The following is a 24,624-nucleotide window of genomic DNA, read 5'->3' as shown; positions in this document are numbered from 1 at the left end:
ATATTCAAGACAGTTAACACCATAAAAAAGTTGAGGCAGTTTGAAGGTAATGTGTTAAGAAGGTTTAGTGTAAAAAAAAGTTTCGCACTGAAATAGAACTGTCAAATGAAACTTGTCCGTTTTTATCTGTACATTTTGTTTGTTTTATATTTGCACAAGATGTAATCTATGCATCTGTAATCTGCAAATCCGAATCTTACAGAAATCGTTACCAAACCAAATCTTTTGTAATTAAACGCCATGAATTGATCTTTTGTGACGAGATTTAAAAAATTCAAGAGCCTTTTAAGAGCGACCGTGTTTGCTAAAGACCAGTCATTTTGGAAGCATGCATACTTGAATCAAAACACTACAAGACAACGATATTGCGTTTAGAGTTGTTATTATTTGTGATCTGACCAACGCGAATATTTTGTAATGTAACAGTATGTTTCATTAAATCTGTGATTGAAGGGTTGTTTCTATGGTGGACGTTAGTTCGATTCAACTTCAATAGGCATGTGGCACCTGCGCTTTTTTGTTTGGGGCGCTTTGTCGCAAAAAGGTGTTCGATTTAGGGCTATATAGGACCACGCACCAAGCAAGCCTTGTATTTGTCAGTCTGTTGGTGCATACATTAGGCAGATGTGAATGTGTATTGTTAAATCCAAGAGGTATTCAATGTTATTGAAGGTAGCTTCACATTGTTGATTTGTTTGCTGAGTTGTCTAACACAGGGGTCGGCAACCTTTTTTGTACTGCGGACCGTTTTTGAAACAGAAATTTTACCGCGGACCAGCCTTTAAAAAACTACACATATTCAGTACTGAAAACACCTAAATTTGTTTATCATCTCCGGGATACATGGGCAAAATGTTTTCAAGCATTTAACCTAAAAAAGTATACGGCCTGGCAGCAAACTCCTCGCGCACCGGCGGTTGCCGACCACTGCTCTAACATACAACAATTTTGTTTCGACGTAATATACAAACGCTTACATTAGGGTTGCAGCGTTCAGTCTTCAAAATGAAATAAAAAATAGTGTATTTTTTGAAAACAAGTTTGGCAGATTTTTTTTGACGTGTGTTTAGTTGTTACTCTTGGCTTAGCAGTTGTAGAGTTTTAGACGTCAACATTCTTAGAACTGCGCGCAAAAGTGAAATTATACTAGTTGGCCATTAAGGGCAATTTGCAAAAAAATGTCAAACTGATCAGTCTTGGTCGTTCGTCAGACAGTAGACGATAAATCTACTTGTTGGGAAAACATACCGCATGCTGATAGTATCTATTTTGATTTGGAATCATTTGCAACTTATGTTGTTATTTCTACGTTTTCGTGCGCGAGTGACATCACTCATGTCCATCTTTAGGCGTTTTTATAAATCATGAAATAGCACTAAAATCATGCAATAGATGAAATAATGTTTTAATTAAGAGCGTCATATTAAATAATAATGATGTATATCAATACGTTTGGGACAAAAAATGAAAAATAAGTTCTGTGCTAAACTACAGTTACTACGATGTAAAATGTTGTTATTTATTATTGAAGGTTAAACTCTGATAATAGACTTTCCAAAGACCATAGAACAGCCTTCCTTGTGCAACAACAACAAAAAAAAACAGCTACAATGCAAGAAATCATGTCCACCACTGCCAACCCTGAAAACGACTATGAAGGCCATTCTCATGGCAACACGACGCTCACTGATTTCCCAAGCTCCACCTTGACTAGCATCATCCTACCAATTATCTTCTATACTGTTTTTGTCATTGGCTTTTTGGGCAACGGCCTAGTGGTGTATGTTATGTATCGCATGGTAAGTCGTGTAGGTTGTTTTTTTCATTAGTTTAACGATAAAATTATAAGGGCCCAAATAGACGTAAAAAGCGATGCTTTATTGCTCAAACGTTTTGGCAAATAACTATGCTGTCATCAGTGATATGAAGGCCACATCAGTCACACCCGTTTATAACCACCTGAGTCACGTAAAAGATTAATGAAAAAGGTGCGAAGCAAGCGGTGGTCTGTTTAAGTATTTATTTTACTTGTTTCAGTTTCGTATACGACTTCTACGTCTGACTTCATCTTAGACATATGTACCCACAATGCCGTTTGGGTTCCTGATTGGAGACGGTATCGTTATCGCCATGACTAATATAAAACACTATTATGGTAAAACATAGGTGCTCCAACGACAAAAATTTGTATCCCGCCGTAGGGTTGTTTCGAGTCAATTATTTTTAAAAAGCCTTTTAAGCTGATTCACTGTACATTAGTAAGGCCAGTAACGAACTTTAATCTTTACCCTTTCAGACAGAAGTGACGGCGACTCATTTGTTGATGTTGGTAATGTCAGATTTTTAGGCTTTTATTGCTGTTTGGTTCTCTGGTTAAATTCGATAATAATTATGACTAATATAAAAGCCTGTTTTGATGTTGACTTAGAACTTTTTAGAATGTTGACTAGATATAAAATGTACTAATTCTTTACAGTGGGTAAACGTAAGCGGATGTTAGTCTTTGATAACTCGATAAAAGGACGCAAATTGACGCTGTCAGTTTATGCAAACAATATGTTTACGAGATTAAATTCACTGTTTTCGAGGATTGCAATGCTTTTAGAACTGACAAGTGAAATAGAATATTAGATGCGCATCGTATTTTAGGCAGCAAAAAAATAAATTCGATACGTAGCAAAACATGTTCGGCAGAATCCCTTCTATCCAACGTACTAAAATATTTTTTGCTTTGCACTTGTTGACCCTGTACTAGCCACAGCTGGCACCTGCAACGCGCTACTCGTTATAAACCTAATTAATTGATTTTCCACCTCACCTTTGCCAAAATACGACACGAGTCACCCTAAAATGCAACAGACGTCACTAACTAAGTTCCAGTCAGCGAAAAAGGCCCATTTAAACACGAGAGTTTCACTTTTCTTACCAAAGCACCAGATCCCACTTTCATTGTGACGTTTTTAAACTGTGCCTAAAAGAGAAAACTTGATAAATTCAAATCCCTTTTAGGTATTTGCTTTGGATTTTTCGTGTTTCTAAAATTAAAACTTTCTGTGTTTTCAGAGGTCATCAAAAAAGATTGCTGATCTTTTCGTAGTCAACCTTGCAATTGCTGATTTGATATTCCTGGGAACTTTGCCTTTTTGGGCGACGGAATATCTAATGGGGGGCAAGTAAGTTATTTTACGCTAAAAAAAGAACATGTTTAAGTAATTGGGTATTTGGAACCCCCCAAGTGGGATCCTATTGGTGAAAAGAATTGTGTTACTTTCAAAATCTTTATTTTTAGTTGCAATGTTTGCAAAGGCAGCGAAGGTAAACGCTTGCTTGGCAGGCGTATACATTAAAGCAGGGGTGGGGGGGAACCTGCGGCCCGCTTGCCTTTTGAAAGTGGCCCGCGTCACAATTTTGTTAAAGTACAGCATAAAACGTAGCATAAAAAATACAATAATAAAATGTTTATGTACAAATATTTACTTGAAAAGACTTCGGCATTTCTATATTTGACGCCAAACTTATTAAAACCAGGGAGTCGAACCGGAACTGAACCCGAACCCACGAACCGGTTTGAGCGGTTAAATTCATTAAACCCGAACCGAACCCGAACCGCTAATTGCGATTTTCTTAAAACCCGAACCGGAGTTGAACCCCATATTTTGTTTTGCGTTGGACCCGAACCGGAACTGAACCAGTAAAAAAATCAGTCCGTTTTATGTTTTGTAATTTTTTTTCAAAACAGCGCACTTAAGCAAACGCGAGATAACACTTATAGGGCGTGTCAAAAATAACGGTGCACGGTCAAAAATCTTTTGGGATTTGATAAGGCCAGGAAGATGATAGGTAGAAATAAATTGAAACGAATGAAAATTTGAACCGGTTCAAAAACCGCAAACCGGTTCGGACCGGATAATTTGCCCTAACCGGAACAAATCCCGAACCCGAAAATATACGTTTTTAAAAACCTGAACCGAACCCGAACCCTCAAAAACAAAACGATGTGAACCCGAACCGAACCTAAACCCGTATGACAAGCGGTTCGACTCCCTGATTAAAACTGCCACACATTCAACCACTTGCTGTATTTGTGACGTAACAGTCACTCGATTGTCTCTTCTTCCAGTAACAAATCATTTGCCATGTGGTGTTAGTTTTAAATGGAGCTAGGGTGTTCCAGAACGAATGGACAGATTTTAGTCGAATTAAGTGATGAACCTGTATGCCTTGTTTGTTGCAAACAAGCAACAGCAAAGAAAAAATCCAATCTGGAGCGATGAAATGTAAAATCACTTTTGTGCTTAGGGTATTATTACACGGAATTCGAACATTACACGGAATTTGAACATAAAAAAATATTTGGCCCGCCCGAAAATGTTGTGCAATTCATGCGGCCCGCAGTACTGAGTGGGTTCCCCACCCCTGCATTAAAGCTTTAAAAAAGATCTAAACAACCAACACAATAGACAATTGGTCTTAAACAAGGCGTTTTAGGGCTGTTTGAAATTAGGCTAGGTCCAGCAACTGGCTACAAAGTCAGGCCCGAACAAACCCGTGTTTTTAAGAATCCCAAAGCCAAGCCCGAACCCGAACCCAGCCCGCGTTAAACCTCAGAAACAAAACCGTTTTTAATCTAATTTGTGCGGTTTTAATTTTATCTCTCCGGTTTTATCCAGTTGGGTTTTTGGTCGCACCTTTTGCAAGCTGACAAGCACACTGACCCTGTTCTCTGCATACGGGAGCGTGTTCTTTCTCTCGATGATGGCAGTCGACCGTTTGGGCGTTGTAGTATTTTACAAGAGATACAACCATCGAAGGTAGCTACTGTTTGTTTGTTTCATTTATATTCCAGGTGGGCTGGCAACGCCTAATGTGAAATGTGTATCAGTCAGTGGTTCGCAACCTTTTTCGACAAATTCCCCCTTAACATCTTAAAACATTTTCATTGCTTCTAAATATTATACATAGTAGAAGCTAAACCATTACAATATCATTAAAAATAGGGCATTTTATCAACTTCACAGGTCATGTCAATATAGTTCTATCTATCGAATTCCACTTGGTTGGAGCAATGTCGCTTTTCTTACATTAAAATATTTAGGGGTTATTTAAAATGTTTAGTGTAAATGTCATTAAAGTGTGTGGCATATTGCAGTTAAAACAATCATTTAGATTTGCAATTAAGTAGGTATAGCATATGCAGTCATACGTTACTTTTGATATTTAACTGATAAAAAAATGAGTGTGTCGTGAACGCTGGTCTACATGAACGCTTCAGGCCTGATCCCGGGACATGTGCATGTGTTTACCTCAGTAAGAGAAAAGTTACCGAAGGGCATTTCAATATCCATGCAATATGTGTCCAACAAAATAAAATTGTCAAAGAATCTATTACAATTTCCTGACAATTGTTATCCTTCGATTTTTCCCCATGATTCGTGTCCAGATGTTTTTCACACATTAAAAAAATGTGACCACTGTACCTTTATCCCCTCAGGACATTATAATTGGCTTGCTTGACAGGTGTTCAATGACACATACACGTAGGTAGTTGTGTAGTATTTTTAGCGAAACAGTTTTTGACCAGATGGCGCTAAACGCCAGTGGCTCACGAAAACCAGCAATTAATTGACAGGGCTTTAAATGAATATACTTTCACAACTGCGATCAGCCTTGAAGCGGTAATGCAGATCAACGATCACGACACAATCATTTTTTTATAAGTTAGATATCAAAAGTAACGTATGAATGCATATGCTATACCTGCTTCATTGAAAATCTTGATTTTTGTTTTGTTTTAACTGCAATATATATATATATAAATCATAGTATACCAGGTCTATTGAAGGTGTTTTACCGAACAATCCGGTCACCAAGCATTCCCACGTTTCATAAGGCTCAGGATGGAAACATGCAGCCTTTCTATAGAATGCTTGGTGACTGGTATTGGCCTGACTTACTATGATTTATATAAGACTGTCGTGATCGCTGGTCTACATTAATGCTTCATGGCTGATCCCAGTTACAAATTTATGTTCATCTCAACGCTGCTTGCGTTTGAAAGTTAAAAAAACATGAATTCAAACCGTTTTTTTCATTGTTTGCTACAACACCATTTAGTTTTATTGGCACTGGTTTGCCTATAAATAGCTAACTTAGTTTACGTATTTTGATCGGAAAAAATCGAACTAAAAAAGACTTTATGCGTGTTTTTAATTTTAGAACGACAAAGAAAGCGATTGTTGTTATCCTTCTCCTATGGATGGCTTCAACAGTTACCAGTCTGGTCGCACTGTATTTTCGGGATACTGAAATAGATCACGCTACAGGTAAACTTGGTTACAGCCTCTGGGCCCTCAACTATAGTTAATCCAAAGAACCTTTTAACGCCGCGTGCATTTTACTCCTTTAAAAAAGTGATAGAAAATGGCATTTACAACGATTATGTTGTCAAAAAATGGTGCCAAATTACTATTTTTTTAAAATGATGTAACACTGGCCTATTGTACCAGTTGGTTTAAATGTCAAAAGCAAAGCAGGTACATTCCTGCGTGTAGCCATAACGAACTTGACCCCAATACTAAACACAAAAGCCAATTTCTGTTTCGCTAAGCCCTGATAAGTAAAAACAATGAAAAAGCTTACCTTCGAATAAATTATAGTCAATCGTTTTTTTTTTTTGCATGAAACATACTACAAATGTGTGAAGCGAAGCGTTACAATAAGTTACAAAAAGTAAGCCTGAAAAACAACAACAATGTATCTGCAGCGCATGTCGTGCCCTCCACTTCGTTGTGCTTTAACATGGCGCAGCTATTGCAGTGTTATGTTTTTTATACACCAAGCAAAATAAATATAATTTAACATAATGGGGGCCTCACCAATATCGTTAAACCAAAAATCCTAAATCGAATAACCGAGAACCGAGTGACATTTAATGCGACACCGTGACTGCAACGTGGTGACAATGACGTCATACTCATCCTGTTTTGTGGTCGTTAATGTTTGTTTAAAATGCTTTACAGGTCACACTCACTGCCGATGGTATTTCGACGAAAGCTTGGTGTCACACAAAGCATGGTACTGCATTCACTTCATCCTGAGGTAACTACGAATTAAAAACATTTCATAGTTACGGAATCCAGAGTTTTAACGTGCCTGAAATTGGCCCGAACCCGAATCGTTTTTGTGAAGCCCGTTTAGGCCCGAAAGTTTGATTGACAGGCCTATACATTCAATTTAAAGCGCCAGGAAAGACCAAAACAACAAAGACAGGAGACAATTGGTCTTAACCAATATGTTTTAGGCAGTGGTGGGATTCAATTTTTTAGTCAGCCGCTTCTATCACAAATGTCATATTTTTCAGCCGGTTCTGTGACAAAAAGTCCATTGACAGTAACCAGTAATGCTAACCGGTTCGCTGATCTCATAAAGTTTTGTGAGACGGTTCTACAGAACCGGTGTGAACCGGCTGAATTCCACCACTGGTTTTAGGGCTGTTTGACATTAGGTCAGGTCCAGCAACTGGTTGCTTGGCTAGTTAGATTTATTCGAAAAAATACCCGCTTCAAGAAAAAAAAACAAAAAATAAATAAGCCCGAACCTGGCCCAAAAAGGCCGACCCGATTACATCTCTGACGGAATCAGTCGATGAATATCGTGTAATATATATATATTCCCTAATTGACATATTCAGGTCCTTATTTAAATAGAATACGGAGATAAAACACTCATAAAATGTGGGGTTTTGACATCACTTGTATGTATTATATTATATTAACATTGGTCTGTGAATAAACCGTACAACATAAAGGCTCTCGCCTCTATCTTTATTGCCACAAATGAGTTTATCACGATGACTGGTAAAGGTAGTGCAAATGTACAACTCGTTGATGTGTGTGGACTGGAGATCAGCAGTCGGCTAAATATTGCCCACCTTAAGGACAAAAACGTTTGTTTAAGTAAATAATATCTACATTTGGTCTAATACCCAGCTTGTCTATTTCAAATACGGCTTTTAACGCATATAAACTTTGAACCCTTTAATGCTAACAATTTAGTGATGGTCATTTTTTTGTGTTTTTTATTCTGTCACTGAAAGTGTTGTGTTAAGAATTGGGCAAAATGCAATTTTAAGCTGCATTGTTTCCTATGCTTAATCCTGTTTAGCAACTTACAATTTATACCGGTTAATTAAAACGTAGCTATTTTTTAGATTCATTGTTGGGTTCGGTGTCCCGTTGTCTATCACTGTAATTTGCTACATCGTCATTTTTATGTATCTGCGCGGCAGAAGATCGAAGAAAAAACTTCTAAGAAAGAAACAGGTACAATGTTACAAAATAAAAAGTTTAGCAATGTTTTACCTCACTGGCACGGGACATCACACATCCCAAACTTTTTGTAATGTCCAAAACATGGCTTTGTGAAAATTACCATGATCCAACAGTTTGTGTTCCGGCATATAGCCTAAAATAATCACTTGTCAAAGATATGTTAGGAACGTGTATCACAACGTCCTATCAACAAAACTCATTTTTACAGTTATCTTTACAGTAAACAACGGTTAATTCACACCCGTTTGGACCAAAACGTTTGTCCGGATTAGACGAAGATCCGGATTAACCGATGTCGATTAGTTAAAGCCTTACCACATTACAAATCATTTGTATCTCAAGTTTTGTCCGAATTAGGAGGAGATCCGGATTAACCGAATCCGGTTTACCTGAGATTTAATGTATAAGTATAAAAAATCACTTTTCAAAGATATGTTATTACTACATTAAACTTTTTACAGTTATTATTACATAAAATCATCGTAACGGTGAACGAAACATCATAAGCTATGGTAAATTTATACCCTAGCAAAATTAAATTTACCGTGCTTAATTGTGAGTTATCAATTTTAGGACCGTGTCACTCTGACGGTATTGGTGGTGATCGTAGTGTTTATAATATGCTGGATGCCAAATCAGATTTCCAATTTCATTTACGTCGCCCAAGGACTCGAGATCATAGGTAAGTGTCCGGCGACATTTTTTAGGTCTAATGCAAACTAAATTGTGGCCATTTAAATTATTTGATCCCAACATAACAGCAATTAAAGGAACTATTCTGTCTCTCTACAACGTTGGATCGAAACCATAATGTCATTGTTTTAAATTCTGTTAAAACGTTGAACATAAATTTGAAATGTTTTTGTTTAAAATTGCGTGTTTTTGTCGAGGCATCACGCGCAATGTTTCTAAAGGCTTATAGTCAGTGTTGGGGTTCAGCCGGTTCGCACTAGTTCTATAGAACCGGATCACCAAATTTTATGAGATCAGCAAACCGGTTAGCATTGCTGGTTACTGTCAATGAACTTTTTGTAACAGAACCGACTGAAAAATATGACTTTTGTGATAGAACTGGCTGATCAAAAATTTGAATCCCCCCACTGCTTATAGTGTTTTCATCTACAGAGCCGAAGTAACGGTTCAGCAATTGTATGTTGAAGACTGAACAACTGAACGCAAATTTATATAGCGGTTGAGGGTTGGTAGATTAGGTCTAACGCTGGCAAAGTTCTTATGCTTCGTGCAGCAGCAAAGAAATAAAGTGAGTGTGATTTTTCAGATCTTCCTGGTTCTGATTTACAATATTACATTCACTTGTTTGCCAACACCCTGGCCTGGGCCCACAGCTGCTTCAATCCTTTTCTCTATGCTTTCATGCGAGAAGACGTGCGACATAAGGTAAGCGTATTACAAACACAATTTAGACATCTTGACATTTCTGTAACTTTTTGCTAAACCATAGCAAATCTAATTTGGACAATACGTGACCAAAATGCATTAAAAATTGTACGCAAGTCCAGAAGTTTTACAAAGATATCTACTTTGTTTCAATTTTACAAAATTATAACTTATAACTTCGTTTCATTTAAGCAGCTCTTTATAGACAGTTTCTGTTTAGTGAGCTTTCATGTACCTGTTTGTAGCAAAAAACTATGTTTCTGACATACAGTGACTTAAAAAGTAGCTTGACTCAAAACGTAACTGCCATCAAGCTTGTATGTAGTAAATACATTTAAAAAAAATGTATACCTTGTACCTAAGCTGTTTGCCGTTTATTTTTGTACGAAACCTTGTTTTTTCTTTTGTTATTTTTGTTTTGTTTTATATCTTGTATAGTCACTCGAAATTAAGAGTCGTTCTTTTCAGTTTGTCGAGATCACCAACAATTGTTTGCCGTGCGGTCGCACTACATACACACCACAAGTACAGAGACGAATTACACAATCCACGGTAGGCAAATTTCCTTGACGAAACTGTGTTTGCACGTTTTCAGACGGGTTGTAAACCGTTCAGTGATTTTCAAACTTTGTTCCGCTGGACAGTGTTACGACGATCAACTAAAAACGTTTAGTTCATCACGATGCAGCAACAAAATGTTTAACAACTATTGTTTGAGTCATACTTTCGCCTAAATAATGTTAGTGGTCAACCTACGTAAATATTATGACCAAATTGCCGACCTAGTTATATAAAAAGCTCAGAAGTTGGCGCCAAAACAGAGATTGAGAAACTCTGCTAATAGTTTTCGACAAATCAGGTCCGCAATTTAGGTTCACGATCGTCTAAAACTGGTTTTAAGTTTGTAATTGAGATAAAAACGATTCTTCCAGAAAAAAAATATTTTTTTGTAAAAAGCCACTGAAAAGTTTTTACCTGAATATGGAGAGGTGGTAGCGCCTTTGCAATACGTGTAAGAAAATCACTATAGAATTTTGATAACACTTTTTTCGTTGACCCAATGTTGAAATAAGAAACAGCCCGGCGAAATGAACAGTAACTCACTGTATCAACAAAATTTCAGCTCTTCCGGCAGTTTTTTATTTTAATATGCCAACATTTCGATGTCCCATACGAAACACCTTAATCAGGGTAATGACATAAAGTGCAAACACAAGTATAGCAACTCACTGTATTTTTAACTGTCGACGGAGGGAACATAAAGAGAATTCTTTTGTTTCAGAAACTGTCAACTTTAAGGAAATATAGGACCCACTTCAAGCAAACGCAATTATGTGTACCAGAAACTCAGGTAGAAAATCGAAACTTTAGCCTTTTGACCAACATGTAATGTTTAAAATTTTCAACGTAATTATAACGAATTGTGTAAGACTCTACATTTTCTTTGTGTATTTATTCCTCTATTGCCAAACTTAAGCTGTCAACTTTTAATGTTTTTTATATTTATATAGTTTCAGCCAAAACCTTTCGTAGCAGCACAATTGCGCTGGTTTTTTAATTTTACAACGACAAAATGTATTTTTTTCTACAAAATTACCAAATATTTTTTGTGTACACTGTTATTAGTTCCCGCTGGCATTGGAAGTTAAATTATCCCGTTCTGAGATAGACGGGAACAACAAGGAAGATGAATGCGTGCTGCCCAGAGTATCAACAGTATAAAGGCTACATGAAGGGCTTTGCTTAAAATCAACCAAGTTTTATTGTACAATGGTATTGAGTTGTTTTTAGTATTCTGCTTATTTACAGCGTTGACCAGATGGTAGCTATGCTTGCTGCAAAACACCGTACTTCGTAAAAATCGGTTAGGCGTATTTTTATGGTACGTCTATGGTTATGAGAATAATGGACGAAGTAGCAGTGCTTCCCAATCAGATTTAGACAACCAATAGTCTTAAACCATAGCACTGTTGCTTCGTCAATTATTCTTACAGGAAATTACACACACACTTCAGTAATCGTCAGTATATAATGCCTGTTCGCGGGGGACAATCCTGTAACAAATGTCACATCTCTGGCTAAATGCACAACCAAATTTCGGAAAATGAAAAATATAGTTTCTCCCGTCATGATCATTTTGTGTTAGTTCAAGATATTGCTCAATTTTGAAATTCCATCGAAATGTTTTATCTTACGTAAAAACTAACATAGTTACACACTGTGCGCTAAATCTCGCAAACATTTTCTATACCACTTAAAATTACCACGACGGTGGCGAAAACTGGTTCAAATCGACTTCTTTCACAATTGGCTAGCGACTCAAAATGCACTCGTTATTTAGATAAATCGATTTTTTCCCCAAACGTTCAAACTGTAATATCACAGATGACATCGTGTTTTGTGTTGCAAACACATACAAGGCAAAATGCTCCCATTCCTTGTAAACTATCATTGCAACTTTAGCATTGTACTGTATAGAACGCCCGAAAGCGGGGTTAAAAGCGGGCCCGTTTTATTGCACATGAATTGGTTAAAATATTTTGCATACAATTATTGCAGACCTTATCATCGATTGTAAATAAGTCCAAATTATTTCATGAATACCGGTCTGATCCATACTGCGTTAGCTGATGCCATTATTTTGTTTTATGTGCTACAGCGATTCCATAAGATTTTGTACTCGCCTCCTACTGGGAAGTTTTGTATAATGTTTGCGTAACGCCTATGTGCTAAAACATATATTCGTCGCTTACGCAAAAAAGTAAGCATGTCACAGTATTACATAATGCTTTGCCTAAAAGTTTATGAAAGGCTTGCGTACTATCCATATCAGGGGTTCCCAGACTTTTTTGGTCTGTGGCCCAAATGTCTATTTAATAGCGATTCGTGGCTCACCACATGCTGTAATTTTTTGTAAAAAAATTTAAAGGTACATGATCGTTTCAAGATGTAAATCCAAACCTTATGTAACTTTTGCTAAATAATTATTGTTTTGCAAATATTAGGTTTTTCAAAACAAAGCGCAGTATAACAAAAACAGTACAATCTGTTTCAATGGCTCTGTGGCCCATTAAAAATGTCTTGGTGGCCTAGTACTGGCCCATGGCCCAAAGTTTGGGAACCACTGATCTATGCTCTATAGCAGTGGTCGGCAACCGCCGGTCCGCGGCCCGGAACCGGTCCGCGGGGAGTTCGTTACCGGGCCGTATAATTTTCCAGGTTAAATGCTATAAAACGATTTGCCCACGTAACCCGGGGATGATAGAGTAATTTAAGCGTTTTTATTGCTATATATTTAGAATTTTTTAAAGATCGGTCCGCGAAAAAATTTCAATTTTAAAATCGGCCCGCAGTGCAAAAAGGTTGTCGACCCCGGCTCTATAGGGTATGCAACATAAAAGTTAAATTACAACCTAAAGCCATTTTAGGCTCTGATAAAACATCTATCATCATATTTTGTTGCGTCTTAATGTGTGAAACGAAACGGTCACTTAATGGACAAAGTAAAGCGCATTGTATCATCCGAAAGTTTTTGCAAATGTAATCATTCTGAATGAACTCCTGTCTATAATTTATGCCTGAGTATTACCTAAGGCACTGGTTTTTAACCTTTTTTCCTTGCTGCACCCCTTTCAAATCACAAACCAATTTTCGCACCCCCTTACAAATCACTAACCAATTTTCGCTCCCCCTTCTGTAATTGCTTAAATAGAATAGACCTAAGCAACCTTAATGGGTCAGCATCCCCGCACCCCCTAGGAACAGTTCTCGCACCCCTTGGAGGTGCGTGCACCCCAGGTTAAGAACCCCTGACCTAAGGCCTTCGCGTACCACACTTTGGGCTCCAACCATACACTGCTTCGACGCACTAGTATTCTGTAACGTTGGTCAGTCTAATCATTATGAAGTTATTTGACAAGCGCGTGTACTGTGTTTTCATATCAAATCATCTTCCCATGGCTGTTAAACATTACACACCGAAAGGTTATGAATCATAGTAACGCTTTGATGCTCTGTAATTCGCCATTTGGCATAAAACAACCAAACTATTATATTGTTATATTTTCTTGCATTCACCAAAGTGATTTGTACATGCTGAGATATGATTCCAAGTTTCTCGTTTTCTTTTTTGTGTTACTGTAGTGCACTGTGTTTCAATCCACGACATCGTTTTTCAACACACTGTGTTATTTTCTACACAACCCACTGCGTATTTGCTGAGTGAATGATTTGCAAGTTTTTATTTTAAGCGTAAGCCACACACCAAGACAGCTTAGCATGAAATTTACACTTTTCTTTTCTTTTGTAAGTTACTCTTCAACGCAGCATTAGGTTAATATAGTGATGTCCATAGTTTTTATTTTAAATAGTGCGTCCTATTGATAACCATATTAAATACACTTGGGGCCTAACATGCAAAATCGTTAACTACGAACAAAATTGCCGTTAAAAGCGCATAAAACGGTATTTAATTTAATATTCAAACTTTTCGACAAAACTGTTGACAATATCAGTAAAATAATGATAAACAAGCAAGAACAGTGCACAAAATTTATTGTTGTTAGCTAAGATTATGTATTTCTCAAGGCCATTGGTTTATTGAACGTGATAGCACTAAAAGTACGACGTTGTAAAACATTTCTTTATAGTTTCTAAATATTTTGAACAGTTTAAAAACCCCATTAAAAACTAATAAAACATAATTTTTGCTCTTTTCGGGCATATTGAACCAGGTAATACTTGTAATAATCAAAAGATAGAACAAACGCGGTACAACAAATAAGAACTAAGTCACAAAATAGCAACGTCTTATTTTCGCATTTTTTGCTTTGGGGCAGAGCGCTTTGTGCCTCTTGAAAACTAATTAAACGTTTCAGGAGCAAGCGCTTTGATTAGTCGAAAGAAAAAGAAAAAAATGAACCGTTACACCTCGGACGCGTGCGGTCGGTCATTCTTTCTTTCGCTCTCGTGGTGAAGGTGGCTGTGTCGACGGGAGTCTGCCAAATTGGAAATGATGCAGGTAATTTGCTTGTTTGACTTGATACATCTAAATCTACTTGTTCGGTGTCTGTGTAGAAGTAAACTTGGGTGCACACTGGGCAACTTCTTGCACTGATACCGAAATATATAGTTTGCAAGTTTATATATTGAGGTTAGTTTTTAAATACACGTTTCTGTTGCTGGTTTATTTTGTTTCAGGTTATCCAATGGCTGCTCTTTAATGACACAACGGAAAAGCATAGCTTCCAAGCGACAGATAAACATCCTGACATGTCTTGCAACAGTCAACACGGAACTTTAAATTGGCAAGTAACAGTTATATATAATGAATGTATAAGTAAGTGTGAATTGTATAGTGTATAGTTGGGTCAGCATGTGGGGACTGTATAAAGTGCACTTATGAGGTCTGCGCATGTTGATGAAATCAAAACTCTTTTATTGTAATTTAAATTGTCTGTGAATTTCGGGTACTCCTTTTGCTTTGTTTTCCAGGAAACTATCGGAAGCAAAGTGTCCACGACGGTGAAGCAACAATAAAAGTAACATCTTCGGTTAAGTAATATTATTTTTGTTAATCTAAGTCGCTATCCCAGTAGGTGTAGGTGTAACTACTTGCTGCATATTTGACAACCTTTGGTTCCAAGCAGACATAGTCGGTCATTATGTAGCATAGCATTCCAGTTGTAGTGTGAATTGTATAGTGTATAGTATGGTCAGCATGTGCGGACTGTATGAAGTGCACTAATACCGTATCCACATGTTGATGTAATTAAAACTTTTTTATTGTAGTTTAAAATTGTCTGTGAATTTCGGGCACTTCTTTTGCTTTGTTTTGCAGAGAATAATCGGAAGCAAAGTGTCGGTGAAGGCGAAGCAACGATGAAAACAACATCTTCAGTTAAGTGATATTAGTTTTGTTAAGGCCTAATTTTTTCCAAGCGTACACAATAGGCAACAGAATGAATTTTACTTATAATGCAGTATTTTATATGGTACTTTATGTTTTCGGCAATGCCCAGGGTAATTTTAATTGGATATAACTTATTAAATATTAAATCGGTGAAATATAGCTTTGACGTAACGTAAACCGGTTAAGCATTAGGGTGATCACATCGCACCTGGGTGATTCAACTTTTGCGCCAGACTTCCGAGTGACTTTTTGACAGCTAACATTTTGATTGATATCCCGTTTAATTGTGTAACTTATGCTTGAAGACAACGGGATTCAAACATTTAAATTCAATAGCATTAAAAACAACGTAGTGGGTAGTGCGTTTAAGTCTTTGTAAAGTTAATATGCGTTGAATCCATCAGTAGAAATGCACGCATATTAAGAACTCCTTAGGAAAGTTTTTTAGCATTAAAGTAAGTAGGTCGTTAAACCTGGTTGAAATTAAGCTTTGTTAAAGTCAATTTCGTTAAAATTGTATCAGTTGTTTTAATTTTTTATTATAAACATGCAAAAAAAACGTTATAGGGGATGCTAACCAGGCCACACCCTTTAACATAGTTTGTTAAACACAACAAACAAATAAACCCATGATTTTTGATTTGTTTGTTGCAGGTCCACGAGATGACAAACACATTTGATGACAAAGCATTGTAATTGGGAAGCTTACGGAATGCGGGCAAGTTATTATGAAGCTTTTACATAACATTTAAATGTAGTAATTTTAGGGTTTAAATTAAAGATACATTTTCAAGTTGGAATAATGTTTAATGGAATAATGCATTTTGCCGATTTCTATTAGTTCCCGCTTTCTCCTCATATTCTATTTTTCAAAACGCAATTTCAACCGGTTGGGGGTCAGTAGGAAGCCATTCGCGTCTAAAACCTAATTAAAATTCGAATGTTCCGACAGTAATCCACGCAAAATCAAGTTTGAATGTCATTTTTTCGAACGCAATTTCAACCCATTGAGGGGTCGGTAGTGGCCGTTAAGAACCGAAATAAGTTGAAATTTTCCCATATAGTAACGCAACCAAAATTTAATTTTTCTAACATATTTTAATTTTTCGAAGCAAAAACGGGCATCTAAATCTATAGTCCTACAGTTTATAGTTAAATTATTTAACAATTATTTTTCAATATGTTTTGACTCTTTAGTTTAAACCACTACTGGCATCAGCATTTGGTGACTTTTGTCGAAGGATGTGGTGTTACACAGAGAGCAAGATAAGTGTATGCATGTAATGCTATTGTTCTACGTTAACTTATTGCCAGCTATGTAGGAGGAGGTTTTGTTCTGCATTTTAACCGAGGTGTAATTTTTAAAATGAATTCAAGTTTCTTAAACTTGGGGCATCAGTAGGAGACCATGGACATTTAGCCCTTATGCTAATTTGAAATAATCCCTCAGTTACCCACAGGAAATTGAATTTTGCTTCAATATTTTAGTTTCGCAAGACAGAAACGTGCAGTTTGTAAAATGCATTCAAGCTTCCAGAAGTTTTTAAATACATGAAACTGCTGCTTGATCTTTTGATTTTAGATAATTTATTGATGCTGCCTCTGTTCAGTTTGATTGCCACCTGAAGAAAAATTTGGGATGGTTGGAAACCAGTAACAAGCAAAGTTAATTTTTTCGTATTATATTTTTGGTGATACATTACATCTAAATTGGGGTACAGCATTTAAGACAGCATAAAGTGCCCTTATTCTGTTTTCTCATTTTAATTTAACGTTGTGGTGTAAATTTACATTAATTTTCCTGAGAGTTTTTGCTCAGCTGCTTTCTTTTACAGAACACTTCGAGAACGACTAAGGTCAGAGTTTGAGCTGAAATCAAAGAGCAAGGTCTTTAAATTAAAGCTAATCAATTTTTAAGACGAATTTCCGCAATTTGCCTTCAAAAACTTTATCCACGTCAAACTTATTGTAAACGAAACGTAAAACAATTCTAATAGGCGTAGGTATATTGATATAACTCCATGAATTGTTTTTCGTACGTTGGACAACTCGTGGAATATAAACAGCATAGTAGGATGGTTAATTGTAAAGATAATTAGAAGGGCAAATATGGTTCAATAAGTTGTTGATTTTGTATTGTTCAATAATTTGAAGTATTTAGCAAGCAACAGCTCAGCTTAGATCAATATAATATCGAACAGGCCTAGCTTTCTTTGATAACTTACCATTTGAGGTTAAAAATATGCTGCGGTTATATTTGCTACATTGTATTGCTTGATTTTGTTTCAAATTTTGGTCACAATCACATTTCGATATAGATATAGAAGGCAACAAAGTGAACCTGGTGCCTTTTTGACTAATGTTTTCTTGCTTTGCAGATCGTCTTCCTATCTCGTTAAAACCAACGAACATTGGTTCTTTTACTGGAACACTTGTCGTGTAAACTGAAAATGGAGACACCATCCATGTTACTTTAAAGGCAACCACTTGCTAGTTTATCATTATCTCGATTACCATTTTGTTTTTTTCGTATATTGTTATTTGTCAATAAATGAAATACTGCATTGAGCTGACTTGTGAAGATGAAAGGACCTTTAAACCATACTCTCTTGAAAGGGAATTATAAAACTTATTGTTACAATAATGATATATTTTTGTTGCACGTCTAGATTTAAGTCTTGCTGGCGTGGTTTTAACAGCAGCTTGGTATACCGTATGATATCGCATGTGAAAATATAAGTCCCGAAGAGCCTTTTTATTATTTACAAACCGTAAACTAATATTGCGCAAAGTTATAATTTTGCATATTTTAGTATATTTATGTCCATTAAAACAGCGTCGATCTTGTAATATGTGATAAAATAAGCTTGGAAGTGATAATGCTACTACCAATGCCAGAATTCATAGTACATGGCCAATACAAGGCGTTATGTGGTTGGGGTATAATTTGGTAAACACTGATTCAATAGAAAAACAACACATCGAATTAATTTCTACCGATAGTTTAAAGCGCCGAAAAAAAGGAAAAAAAACACGAAATTTTAGTACCATAACACATTTGTTGCATATTTTTATTGGGGCATATTTACATTTTTTACCCCACTAATTGACATTTGCTACTAAACACAGATATTGTCTATTAACTACTCTTTAACGCATAGCTCTAAATATAGCCTAAGAGTAGAAACCGTTGCTGGTATACGGCGGTTATGCTTTATCGTTAAGGGCATCTTTTTACACAGCGATCACCCACGTAACCACAAAATACAAGGCAGTGACGCCATCAACGTTTTTGACTCCTGGATTAGTGCAATGACACTGCAATAAGATCATATGATAAACAGCTTTAAATGCAAGTTTCGGACAATTTCAATATCGTACCGTGCGCTTAGATGATTTTGGCTGCGTACCATACTTTCATCTTGTCTCCCTTTTGATGTTTGGCACGTTAAAAAAACGGTGTCACGTGATGCCTCTTTGACCAATGAGCGTTCTAACTCTTGGCCTCTAGCATTCAATTAACCTACTCCCAAACACAACTTACTAATTGGTGCAATAACGCTTGCTATTGGTTGGTTTAAGATCGCCCATGTGACGTTTTCAAGACAAGAGCTCTGATTGGTCGAGGGGGAAAAAGAGAAAAAGGGAATGTCACACTTCTTGCTTGCGTGTGTTGCCTCATTCTTTTCTGGTGACTCTTGCCGGAGGATGTTGTGTTGAACGGAGAGTGTACAGGTAATGCTATTGTTGTAAACTTACTTGTTGATGTATGTGTAGCAGCAAACTCTGGTGCCACAGGTTTACTTCTGCATTGTAACCAATGTGTAATTTTTAAAATGCTTTCAAGATTCCAAACCTTATAATTGTAAGGGCTTTAAATTATACGTGGTCAATTTATAAGACTTGTTTCTGCAATTTCCATACAAAAATTGTAACCGCATTATACCTATTATATTAAACGAAACGTAAAACAATTCTAGTAGGTTAGGTATATTGGTTTAATTGCAGAAAATTTTTATTTGTCTTATGTTGCACAACTCGTGGTTTACAAACATCATATAATGTATGATTGTAAAGATAATCAAAACATTACATATGGTTCAATAATTTTGAGTAAGCCATTGATTCGTGTTTATTTTGTTTCAGATTTTGGTCACAAACCGCACCTATGTTTCGACACAGATATGGAAGGCAGCAATGTAAGTGAACTTGTTTTGTAACAAAACCCTATTTTGGACATTTTAAAAAAAATGTAAATTTGAAAAACTTACCGGGCATATGCTACTAATTGTACTTATTATGTAAACCTCATAACTTGCACTTCAATGTAACATTAAATAGACTTAAAGCCAATATTTTTACCACAATCATACGAATAACTTGCCCGCTGCTTGACCATGCACTTCATTTTTTGCATGTTATGTATTTTGGGTAAATATTTGTTTGGCGTCATTGGTAGAAATGCGCTGCTTGCCCAAATTTCGAAACAAATAGCACGTAAACACGCTTTGTTCATAATCAAACTTATCTAAACGTTATTGCGACAAAAATCACATGGATAGCGTTGGTCTGAGATGTTGCCATAAAGCAGGGGCGGGCAACGTGCGGCCCGCGGGCCGCATGCGGCCCTTCATCGAATGTTGTGCGGCCCGCAGAGACGCTTGGATTTCAAAAGTACTGGCAGAGTCAAATTATTACATATTTTTGAGCTGATTAAAGCGCCTGGTGCTAGTTTTCTGCGATCTGGCAAAATGTGGATAGAATCAAATACGAATTATACTTGTAGTTAAGCATATTTGGTAAGAAACAAAGCAAAATCACATTGTGTTGTGCTCATGTGCGGCCCGCGATCCAATTTTGACATTTATAATTGGCCCTACAGTAACAAAGGTTGCCCACCCCTGCCATAAAGTATACTATGCCCGATATTCCCGATTTAAAAGAACAACAATTCTAACATACTTATACATGCCTACCGCATAACAACGAAAAATATACGTAATGTACATTACCGCGTTAGACCACTCGTGATTTATAGAAAATGGTTCGAAGGTTAATTAAAGAATAAAGAAGAGCTATTTAGTATTAATAAAAAAACACAAAACGGGATAAAATATACGATGGATGTCATAATTTTCCTTTAAGTCTAATTTTGTTTTTTATACATTGAACTATTGTTGATTGTTTCAGACTTTGGTCACAAACCGCTACTGCGTTTCAACACTGATACGTGAGGCAGCAATGTAAGTAAATTTAGCTTTAGCATGTATGTTTAAAATTATTGTCTGCATTAAAGTCTCTTTATCGCATAACGACCAAAGAAAATAACATAACGCTTATGAAGTATATAACTTATCTTGCTATGAAGCTTTTTTATAGCGCCGGCGTGCAAACAGTGTTGGATAAACAGCGAGTTATAAGGCTAACACTTTTACCATAATAGATAAAGAAAATATATAATTTGAAGCCATATAATGTCCAAACGGGTAGGCTCGTGTAAATCGTGTAACATAAACAGCCAGTTAAAGCCATCACTTCTACCATGTTGATACGAATAGCGAGCCCGGTGCTTGAGCATGTTGCACTTTATCCTTTTGCATGTAATGTGTTTTGGGTAACTATTTGTTTGTCGATAATGGTAGAAGTGCGCTGCTGGCTGAAACTTCGAAATAAATAGCATAAATAAAAGTTGTTAGTAACGTGATCACGCGATATGCGACAAACTTCTGGACGGCGTTAAAAATTCAATGTTAGTCTATATTTCTTGTGAACTAATACAGGTAATTTTTGAGTTGGAAATCAACCTGTTCGATGTCTATACAGAAGTAAACTTGGGTGCACGCTGGTTTGCTTCTGCACTGATACCGAAATAACAATTTGTGGGATAAATTTTGAGAGTTGAATATGTAGATAATGATTTATTAAATACACGGTACTGCTGTCTGGATTATTTTATTTCAGGTTTCTGATGATTTCCACCAACGCTTCGACTAACTATGGTTGATGAAAGTTACTTGACGCCAGAATGGAAGCATTTACAAAAACAGGCGGGTTAAATAGGTTTATGACTAAGGTGTAGTGCGCTTCAAAAATAGTATAACGTGCTACGGTGCATATATCCTATTTTTGAATGTTCTTTAAAACTTATAGTGTCATTAAATATAACATTGTGTTATGTTTCTTGGTACTGCTTTTGCTTTGTATTTTGTAGGTAGCAACAGTCGCGTTGAGTCGAGATGGAGACTGAAACCAAACCGATCGAAGTTAAGTCACCTTGTTTATTGGGTTTTATGACATATATAGTTGGCCACTGGTTGTTCAGCTGTTGTATAGTATAGTTTTCTTGTTTCGCATGCTGACTTGGCGTGTTGCACTTATGTTGGGCATGTCAAGTGTGTTCCGACCACTATATTGTTAGCATAGGCCTGCACAAAAGCTTAGATATGAACTAGGTTTAGTGCTGTATTTTCTTTCAGAGCTGTCGACCTGCGCTGTCTTTCAGGACCGCAATGATCCTTAACCAACATTAATTACTTAGCAGGTAACTGCAAAATAGCGTCCGTCAATAGTAATACCGAGGAAATCTCTACAAACTTAAAGTGTGTTTTTCTTTAGTTCCCGCGGAAGTGATGAAGACCTACTGACCATGCGTTCACGTGACGTGCCAAAAACAAACAAAGATGAGACTGCATTTTGGGTCGTTCTGCTTTTGCTGTTCGCGTTGAAGGTGGATGGTGATCTGGGGTCTATGCAGGTAATTCTGTTGTTACAAAGCAAATTAGCCTAATTGGTATCCGTACATAAGTAAACGTTCGTGCACACCAGGATCGGTGTTAATGAAAGATTTTATGTGAACTAGGTTTATGACTGTGACCTGCGCTTCTTGGTTATGCTTTTGCCTTTCTTTTATAGCAAGAGAACAAGATATGACTAAAGTACTCGGAGAAGAACCAATTTGTCTTCATCCGATTAAAGATTGTCTTCATACGATTAAAGTTAAAATGGGGTCTATGCAGGTAGTTCTAATGTATATCGAGTTAATTTGCATCGATGTGGGAGCAAACTTTCACAGTAGTTGGCTCCCGCATCGGGAAACATGCTATTATTCTATGCATAGATTTCTAGACACATGGCACTGCTACTGAATATTTTCAGAGCTGTTTTGTGCATCCAATGTTGGTTGCAACGCATAGTGAGAAGTTAAAGGCAACAAGCAAACAGGCACGTAAACATTTGTATTAAATTGACGTAATAAAACGCCTATATTAAACTATAAAATTGCAAAGATAGTATACCGTGTACATATCAATTTAAACGCATAGTCTCTTTAAACACAGCGTTGTGTTATGTTTTTTGGTACTGATCTTGCCTTGTATTTCGTAGGTAGCAACAGCAGTCGCGTATAGGCAAGATGGAAACCGAACCAATTGAAGTTAAGTAATCTTTTTTTCAGTTTTATGTATTACAATAAATTGGCCTCATAATTAGAGATTTATCTGTTTTATATCTGTTAGACTGATTTGTAGTTTGTTGGTATACTTTTCAGTTTTGCACGCTGACTTGGCATGTGATGTTGCACTTACGTTGGGCATGTCACGTGTGTTCTGACTAGTATATTGTTAGCCTAAGCCTGAACAAAAAGATTAGATATGAACTAGATTTACTGCTGTATTTTATTTTAGAACTGTTGACCTGTGCTGTCTTGCAGGACCACAGGCGAGCTACAGCTAAATCCTTAGCAGGTTAGTGCAAAACAGCGCCAGTAGTGATAATCCTTTTTGATACGTCTCCTATTAAAATGCGTGTTTTTGTTTTGTTTAGTTCCCGCGGAAATGCGCGAGATTAACAACTGCTGTGATTGTTCGAAGGCAAAGTATTCAAAGATGAAACCACATTTTTGGACGTGTGCGATCGGTTATTCTGCTTGCTGTTGGAATTGAAGATGGATGGGGGTCTATGTAGGTAATTCTGTTTTCAAGTAAATTGTTTCTTCGGTAATGCTTTCTGCTTTGTGTTAGGCAACAAGAGTCGCGTAGAGCCAAGATGAAAATTGAAGCCGATTAAAGTTAAGTTACCTTATTCATTTTTCGTTTTATGTCCTAGATTTACAGGTTTAATACTTTTTAGGTTAAGTTGTAGTTGTTAAACTTATAGTATAGCATGCTGTCTTGACATGTTGCACTTTATGCATGGCATGTTACACTTTATGCTTGGCATGTCACTTGTTTTGTGACTACTAAATTGTCAGCATCGGTTCGAACAAAAGATTAGATGTGAACTAGATTTACGGTTGTGTGTTGCGATTCTTGGTACTGCTTCTGCTTTTCTTTTTATAGGAAGGCAACAAATCGAAAACATTTTTAAAGTTGTCGATATATTTAATCCTTAAGGTGGCACTTTTTGTCGAAGAAATGCAATTTTAAACCAATTTCTAATTTACATGTTAGACACAATGAACGCGATTAATGTTGTTTGGTCGCCTAACATGGAACCGTACATTGCAAGTATCTGAAAATGTGATTATGACATGATAACTTTGTAAATTGCCGATAATAATTATTTATCGCTTAGTAAAACAACAGTTCTGTTTCTTGGTACTGCTTCCGCCTTATTTTAGCAGGAAGGCAACAAGAGATATATGGAACCAAAATGAAACATGGTAAGTCTGTTCTTTTCGTTCGGCTTGCACAATGTTATCTATGATTTAATTTCAATAGAAATACACCGGTTAAGGCATTGCGACTTCGAGAGTCTTGAACAATGGAAGAAGAGAGTCTTGTCGCTCTTAGAAAAAAAAGAAAGAAGAGAATTTGGTAAGCTTCTCTGTTCCACTTACGGTGACAATAAGGTTTTTAGGCTACCTAACTAAATACTTGCCATCTATAGGCTATAACCACTGCTTGCCCAAACAGCAAATAATCGTTTACATATCTGTGTCAACCGTCACTTACAGAAAACGTTTTGCCGTTGAAATCATGGTGTAGT

General features: G+C 36.6%; 1 protein-coding gene and 2 long non-coding RNA genes across 9 annotated transcripts; all 3 read left to right on the top strand.

Annotated features, from left to right (window-relative positions):
- Positions 1-1,536: 1,536 nt before the first annotated feature.
- Positions 1,537-14,016, top strand: LOC145220085 (type-2 angiotensin II receptor-like). The gene is made up of 11 exons (XM_080087378.1): positions 1,537-1,799; positions 3,064-3,173; positions 4,671-4,811; positions 6,217-6,323; positions 7,020-7,098; positions 8,210-8,321; positions 8,904-9,012; positions 9,610-9,728; positions 10,197-10,280; positions 11,011-11,079; positions 11,355-14,016. The coding sequence occupies exons 1-11, from the start codon at positions 1,611-1,613 to the stop codon at positions 11,448-11,450; spliced, it is 1,215 nt and encodes a 404-aa protein (XP_079943504.1). The 5' UTR covers positions 1,537-1,610; the 3' UTR covers positions 11,451-14,016.
- A 673-nt stretch (positions 14,017-14,689) lies between these two features.
- LOC145220071 (uncharacterized) lies at positions 14,690-18,207 on the top strand. 6 transcript variants are annotated; one of them, XR_013857983.1, is made up of 5 exons: positions 14,690-14,748; positions 14,928-15,268; positions 15,568-16,357; positions 16,837-17,638; positions 18,018-18,207. It is a non-coding gene; the product is annotated as an uncharacterized LOC145220071 (long non-coding RNA). The 6 variants fall into 6 exon arrangements; XR_013857982.1 differs by having other exon boundaries at positions 14,928-15,626; positions 16,294-16,357; XR_013857984.1 differs by having other exon boundaries at positions 14,928-16,357; positions 16,837-17,304; positions 17,475-17,526.
- A 1,103-nt stretch (positions 18,208-19,310) lies between these two features.
- On the top strand, positions 19,311-22,387 carry LOC145218726 (uncharacterized). 2 transcript variants are annotated; one of them, XR_013857708.1, is made up of 5 exons: positions 19,311-19,374; positions 19,786-19,838; positions 20,830-20,882; positions 21,601-22,180; positions 22,255-22,387. It is a non-coding gene; the product is annotated as an uncharacterized LOC145218726 (long non-coding RNA). The 2 variants fall into 2 exon arrangements; XR_013857707.1 differs by lacking the exons at positions 21,601-22,180; positions 22,255-22,387 and having other exon boundaries at positions 20,830-21,537.
- Positions 22,388-24,624: the final 2,237 nt, after the last annotated feature.

This window comes from Phallusia mammillata, chromosome 3, assembly GCF_965637545.1.
Source record: "Phallusia mammillata chromosome 3, kaPhaMamm4.hap1.1, whole genome shotgun sequence".
In the NCBI taxonomy this organism is placed as follows: domain Eukaryota; kingdom Metazoa; phylum Chordata; class Ascidiacea; order Phlebobranchia; family Ascidiidae; genus Phallusia; species Phallusia mammillata.
This window is presented reverse-complemented; position numbering and strand designations above follow the sequence as displayed.